General features: G+C 35.3%; 2 protein-coding genes across 3 annotated transcripts; one reads left to right on the top strand and one right to left on the bottom strand.

Moving 5' to 3' along the window:
* Positions 1-1,835: 1,835 nt before the first annotated feature.
* Positions 1,836-5,160, top strand: KNAT7 (homeobox knotted-like protein). 2 transcript variants are annotated; one of them, XM_078299325.1, is made up of 6 exons: positions 1,836-2,382; positions 2,475-2,595; positions 3,800-3,987; positions 4,313-4,444; positions 4,666-4,796; positions 4,890-5,160. In XM_078299325.1, the coding sequence occupies exons 1-6, from the start codon at positions 2,056-2,058 to the stop codon at positions 4,909-4,911; spliced, it is 921 nt and encodes a 306-aa protein (XP_078155451.1). In that variant the 5' UTR covers positions 1,836-2,055; the 3' UTR covers positions 4,912-5,160. The 2 variants fall into 2 exon arrangements, with proteins under 2 accessions (XP_078155451.1, XP_078155452.1); XM_078299326.1 differs by having other exon boundaries at positions 4,878-5,160.
* Positions 5,161-5,442: 282 nt separating this feature from the next.
* LOC144551388 (expansin-A7-like) lies at positions 5,443-6,509 on the bottom strand. Its single transcript, XM_078299331.1, is given in 4 exon segments — positions 5,443-5,609; positions 5,612-5,745; positions 5,872-6,184; positions 6,368-6,509. Coding segments are annotated over 4 exon segments (756 nt in total).
* Positions 6,510-7,217: the final 708 nt, after the last annotated feature.

The raw sequence follows: 7,217 nt of genomic DNA, 5'->3' as shown, positions 1-7,217 counted from the left end.
TTAACCAAAGCGAATTCGTATCCTCAGCATTATTAACTTAAAATAGAATCTGTTGAGTTAATGCATCTGGATCATCCGATTCGCTTTGAAATTCGCACAAAATAAATCCGCACTAATATTAAAGAATTAATTTCCGTATTAAAATGAATTGATTCCGTTTAAAATCGGACGATAACTCAAAAGAGAATCTTTTGAATTAATGCAGAGGATACGTGTAACGTGTTCAACGAAGGCACGACTGGAGCCAGTTGAATGGCAATTTAAGTTGCAGAAGCACATTGTACAATTGCAAACGATAAATAAAAGCAAAGACAAGTACGTACGAGGGAATCAAGTCAATCAGTAATGAGGAGCCTGACTTTGACCAATATTCGATTGAAAATATTGTTAATAAAATGGCACTGTTTATATTGTGTCGTGACTCTAGATTACAAAATGAATCCAAAAAAAAATATATATATATATATCAATTTTTCAAATACACAAGAATAAAATCAACAAATTTGTTATTTGAATTTTAAATGTTAAAATATTAATAAAAATATATGGCAAACTAGTAACACTCAATTAATAACCATAAAGTTAACTAGTTAGAATATATAATTATGCTTGCAACAGTTCTAATTAAGATATTTTAAGATGGAGCATGCAGCTTATAGTGAATAGTTAATTATATATTTTATTTAGTGAGAATATATAGTTAATAATTATATTAAAGTTTGTCCAACTGTAGACTAGCTAGCTAAGCAGCCATATAATTAAATTATAATGAAGACAGAACAGCTCATTGTCTCTGGTTAAGCAAGGAAAAGCCAAGGAACCCACGTGAAGGCTAAGACGATGGTTGGCAACCACACAGCCAACCAAATTAATTAATATATTCATTATTTTTATTCGACGCAATTTGATTAATTATTGGGAGCTTGCACCGATAATTAAAGATATTGACTAATCATGAAAAAGAAATACAATTGCTATAATAATTTCATTATCACAAAGAATAGAAGTCAGCAGACAAATAGACAAATAGTATGGGGGGTTGTAGGCATGCAAAGCCATATAGCACGGTAGGTACGAGGGATACCAATCCAATAGACATCTCGTCTGCCTAGCTTAATTAATTTTCCCTCTATCAGATATTATTTCAATTTTAGATTTAAATAATATCGATATTATTGGGCAGACCAGACGGATAATTAATCTAATTATACCTTCTAAATAAGTTATGTATCATATTTTCTACTATTTAAATTTCGTTTAATGATGCATGTATATTAGCGGAGACCATTTGAATTAATACTTCATACTTTCTAAATTGTTTTATAAATAATTAAATAAACAAATTATGCAAAAATTAATACATAACCTAGTTAAAAATGTCGAACACACCACAGACTATTTTTTTGAAATTTGAATAACATTAATTTTGAAAAAATGTCAACGGATCAAAACATGCATTAAAATTATCATTCACGTATATATATATAACAAGAAATTAAACATGCAAGATATATGTATAGGCTAGATATATAGAAAGCATGGCGTTGCTTTGTCTTTTACACAACATATAGAAAATAATGAACTCACCTTTTATTACAATGTAGATAACATGCTTGTTTTGGAAGAGAGAATTTTTTTATTAATCTCTCGATTTCATATCACTAAACCAATCAGAAATTTCCCCAAGAGTTTGCTCACCACCGAACCAAATCCATATATTTATTTACATAGAAACCAAAAGAAGATACATTAACAATTAATCTTGAAAATATATATACGAGTGAGCATTAGTGATTGCACCTACCCTTGCTTTTAAAGGGCCTTAGATTCTCTCCTTTTCCTTCCTCCTCTCATATTACACCTCCCTTTTTATCCTCACATCAACAAACGCCAAGCCCAAATCCCCTTTCTTTCCTTTCTTTTCCCTTCTCCTTAGGATCCTTCGAAAAGACCCCTTACCCTCCTCCCCTTCCCCTTCTCTAACTAACTAATACCAAACGCTCCTTCAATTCTCCAGCCAATTCTGCCACACCAACAAAATAAAATAAAATAAATATGATGCAAGGAGATCAAGGGATAGGTATGGAGATGGGAATCGGCTTCGGTGCTGGGGAGTGCTCGTCATCAGTTGTGGCAGCGGCGGCGCTGGTGGAGGAAGAGCAGCATCATCACCAGCTTATGAAGGCTGAAATAGCAGTGCACCCACTTTGCGAGCAACTGCTTTCGGCACATGTTGCGTGTCTACGTGTCGCCACACCGATCGACCATCTTCCTTTAATAGATGCACAGCTTACCAACTCGCACTCACTCCTCCGATCCTATGCGGCCCGGCACCGGTCCTTTCTTGGACCCAATGACAAACAAGAGCTTGACTCGTTCCTTGTAAGAAGAAGCTTTGTCTTTTGTATTTTCAGAATATTCCATAATATCTTAATTTTGATTTTCTTGATTTGTTTCAATGTTTAAAAACACAGACACAATACTTGATGGTGCTATGCTCGTTCAGAGAGCAGTTACAGCAACATGTGAGAGAGCATGCGGTGGAGGCAGTCATGGCATGCCGTGAGATCGAGCAGTCTTTGCAGGAGCTAACAGGTACATTTAGCTATAATATCTCCTACACCGCATCGGTTGATTTTTCATGATGCCAACACCTCTCATAATTAGACCCTTCCTTGATTATTTTTCTTAATTAGTACTTGGATGCTTATTAACTTTTTCGCCCGCTACCATGTATGATTCATATAATTCGACTTAATTCTGTAGCGGGAAGCAAGATTTCTTTTGTTATAAAGAAGAATATCTTGATTGGAGCAGCCACACATCTTATCAGACGAAAATTAATATCATGTGTACATGAAAATAATATCCTGTTAATCCAGGAATAGAGTTTCGTCCCATTGGGTAGCTACATTACCAAACTTACTTTTAGCAAGTATATATATGTACATAGCTACACATATATATCTCAACCATATACACTGCTTATTCAGCAAGAAACCAATCATCTTAATTAAACAAACGATGGTTGTTTCTTAATTAAATAGTTTGGTGGCTTTGTTAGCAGGCCTCTTTCACAAGAGAGCGTGTGCACAAGTAACTAATTAAAAAGGGACCCAAAACTACAATTGCTACGGATTGCATTCATGAACACAAACCACATTAATTGCACATAGTAAATCATTAGTCTAAACTACACAGACTCAAATTATTGGAAGTATGTAAACAATAGAGAAACTGTAAAGCAAACGTTTAAAACATAATTAAATTATCCAATATATCTTATTGTATTTGTATGATGCATGGCAGCATGGAGTTTGTTCCTTGTCGCGGGTGTTTGTATGTACTTGTATGAAACAATGCAAATCCTATTCATTTATTCCCTCTTGCAATGCGGCCGAATGAAAAATACTAAAGACTTGATAGTGAAGTACCCAACAGATAAGGTCCACAGAGTAATAACTCCAGGCCGAGAACAGTGATTTGGGCCCCAAAGCCTGTTCAATAACAGCAAAAGGCTGAACAAATTGATAAGCCCAGTTTAAGAAAAGTTGGTTTGGCCCACCAAGACTGTTTTATCTTGGTTAGTCCCAGTGGAAAAAACAGAACATATGTCGTTTAATGGGTCCAAATCCAATTCTCCGTACTAAGTTGTAATTATCCTTCTTCTTCTGTTTTCCTTTTTACTCCAGTTTCTTTTACCTGATCCTTCTTCTTCTGTTTTCCTTTTTACTCCAGTTTCTTTTACCTGTTGAACGTTAGTCCAAGTAGTCCATAGTCTTAAGAAATGTGATTTCAGGGGCGACACTGGATGAAGGTACAGGGGCAACAATGTCAGATGACGAAGAAGATATGCACATGGAAGGCTCATTGGACATGGGTGGAGATGGACATGACATGATGGGATTTGGACCGCTCCTCCCAACTGAGTCGGAGCGATCCCTTATGGACCGAGTGAGGCAGGAGCTAAAGCTTGAACTGAAACAGGTAACTTGTCAATACATATTAATAGACTTCCTGTTGAAAATTCACTATACCAATTTTTCAGTACAAAAGAGAAAAATAAAATAAAAGATACACTGTAATAACATTTTTGTATATTAACCATATTTTATATGAACTATATAATGTGTTCTATCGACTGTACACTTTTCTTGTATACACAGTTATCACATTTAATTTTGGGATCAATCATTTTCTCGGTGTCCCTATTAGGTCTACAGTTCAAAATGAGTACATATATGTTTTTCTTATTGAGCCACCCAAAAATGAATGATCTTAATTTCCATAAAAAAATTATGAGAACGTGCAGGGGTTTAAGTCGAGAATTGAGGATGTGAGAGAGGAGATACTGCGAAAAAGAAGAGCTGGGAAGTTACCAGGAGACACCACTAGCATACTAAAGCAATGGTGGCAGCAGCACTCTAAATGGCCATATCCTACTGTAAGTACAGAACCTGGAATCCATTCAATCTTAGCTTCCCAGCATTTGCTACGTAAAAATTGATTATTGTGCTAATGGGATGTGTCTTGTCAAGATTTTTTTTATTAACATAAGATATGTTAAATAGTTTCTGATGAGTCGTACTACGTCAATGCAATAGTCATAGGAAATATTTTTCTGGTTATTTTCGGAAGTTTTAGAGTGATAATGACAAATTCCAGGAAGATGACAAGGCAAAGCTTGTTGAAGAAACAGGTCTGCAGCTTAAACAAATTAATAACTGGTTCATAAATCAACGGAAGCGCAACTGGCATAACAATTCACAATCAAGCTTGAAATCGAAGCGCAAGAGGTATACATGCATGTCTTCTAGTTTATCTATTTATTTTTGTTGTTTCGCAGATATTGGCTAATGTTCATTTGTTTGATTAAGGTGATTCTCCAGGTCACAAGACAATCTAATCTGACACAAGAGAAGCAAAAAGTATATGTAACGATTACATAGTTCTAGAGGTAACCAGTGGAGTTACTCTGACCATTTCTGTACACTTGTAAGCTTACAAATTTTAAATATTAGTTTGATGTTCAGATTCTTTTTCATGAGATTGTATTTTATCTATATTGATAAAATTGTGTAGCAGATGATATGCAAAACAATAATTATAGATCATGTGGATAACAATAAGAATCTTTTTCCATTCTCATATTCCTCGAAATTTTTGCATCACATAATTAGTAGATGTATTTTTGATATATATTGTGTAGAGCCAAACGAAGAACTTCTGTTTTAGATAAATTAATGCCATCAGAAGTTCAGCCCATTTTCTAGTTTTGAAAGGGCGACCTCTCTGATGGAAAAATATGCTAGGAGATTACTAAAATGAGGAAAAAATAAAAAGAAAAGGAGCAAGAGGAACATGAGCCACCAAAGGGCTGCATATGCACAAGCTCCAAGTGTGTAGCTCAGTACAAATATTACTCAAGTGCATGCACTTATTCTAAGAGAAGTTCATGTATGTGCCATAAGTCAATCCAAGGGACCAAAAAGAAGGCGCCACGTTCCAAGCAACAACTGTCTCCCTGGTGGTGTAGGAGGTGACCTTGAAGGAAAGAGACTGTCCACTTAGCAATGAAAAGGCCTGGAACGACGCACCCCAGTTATGATCCAGTTAGTTTTGCTCCCCTTCACTGACATGTCACTGACATCGCCGGCATGACCAACGTTCAACACAAAAACCAATAGCCAGTACACGTTGCCCTGCACTGCAAATCTCATCCCTCCATACCTAGCACACGGCACCCTGAAACATAACAAAACATGATATGATATATATTTCTGTCTAAACTTCTTATCTTATAAATTATTGTAAAAGTATATGGCATTCACCAATTAATTAAGAATGAGAGACATGGCCAAGTTTACCTGCGGTACATATATGACAGGAACAATGCCAGCACGCATCTGGGCAATCTTATTAAAGACGGGTTTTGACATGTCAAAGTGGGTCCGGGGTGGATTGCACCAACCCCCATTATTCGAGTCAAGAGCCCAATTGGGAGGGCAGAGGTTGGTGGCTGTGACAGTTACAACCGGTGAGCCGGCATAGCATGCTGATGTACCAGTGCACCGGATCTGGTAGCATTGGCCACAGCTGTATCCATTTTTGAATAACACACTGCTTAGTGCAGCGGTATTGGTTCCGTACCCGTTAAATAGGTTGCCATATCCACATGCTCCTCCTAAGTCAACAAAAGTACACAAAATTATATGAATATTAATTAAGAAGCAAATTATGAAATTAACTTCTGTACTGGACATTTCTTTCAAAAACAAAAAAAAATAGAAGTAACTCCATTGCAACAGAAACTATAATTATCGCCATAGAAGGTTTATGATAAAAACTAGAAGTTAGAAAGATATACTTAATGTATCGAATCCAGAATCATCCCCATAGAAGGTTGCATGAGCAGAACTCCATTGCGAAGCTTGGAAACCAGCTAAACTGATGCTAACCAATGCACCAAGAAAGATGATGAAAAACAGAAACACTTGGGAGAAAACCATTGTAGAAGTTGTTATCAACTTGAAATATGTGATACTTGCTTTGCAGAGGTTATGTATTTATAGCTAGAAGACAACGTGTATCGGAGAATCATATATATTTAATATTTATATTATTGTATTTAGGGAGGTTGAAACGATTCATTTAATTTTTGGAGAGTAAAAGACGTGAGTGCCTGTTAGAAACTTTCAAGATTTTGTGTGTTTAAATTTTTTTTTTTTAAGGTTGATTTTTTGGGTATTAATTATTTAAAAGTTATATGGTGTATTGGTCAAAGCCAGGGGTCGTGCGAGAAAACTTGAGCAGTTGAGCTGTAGTTCATTATTGTATGTATTGATCATGCATTTAAATTTGGAATTGGCTTCCGAAAATTAATAATTCCCTTCGAGAATAAAATTAATAATTCCCTTCGAGAATAAAATTATATAGCAACTTTATATCTGAAGATCCGTTATAACACATGCACTACTTAACTAATTGGGTGAAGAAGACCGGTAACGATGTCTAATTTTCTTTCTTCTTCTTTTTCTGTTTAATTAGAAAAAGAAGACAAGAAATCCCAAGTACTAAAAAATATAATAAATTTTACCTCATTTTTTTTTTGAAGTTGCAGCTTCGATGAACTGTCGACTCCATTAGTAAATAATGAAACCATAAATACAGTGATAATTATAAAAGAAACTGCAAACATACAGTAAATCAAGAAATAT

Source organism: Carex rostrata, chromosome 3, assembly GCF_964058835.1.
Source record: "Carex rostrata chromosome 3, lpCarRost1.2, whole genome shotgun sequence".
In the NCBI taxonomy this organism is placed as follows: domain Eukaryota; kingdom Viridiplantae; phylum Streptophyta; class Magnoliopsida; order Poales; family Cyperaceae; genus Carex; species Carex rostrata.
Note: the sequence above shows the minus strand (reverse complement) of the source record. Positions and strands in the feature narration are given on the sequence as shown.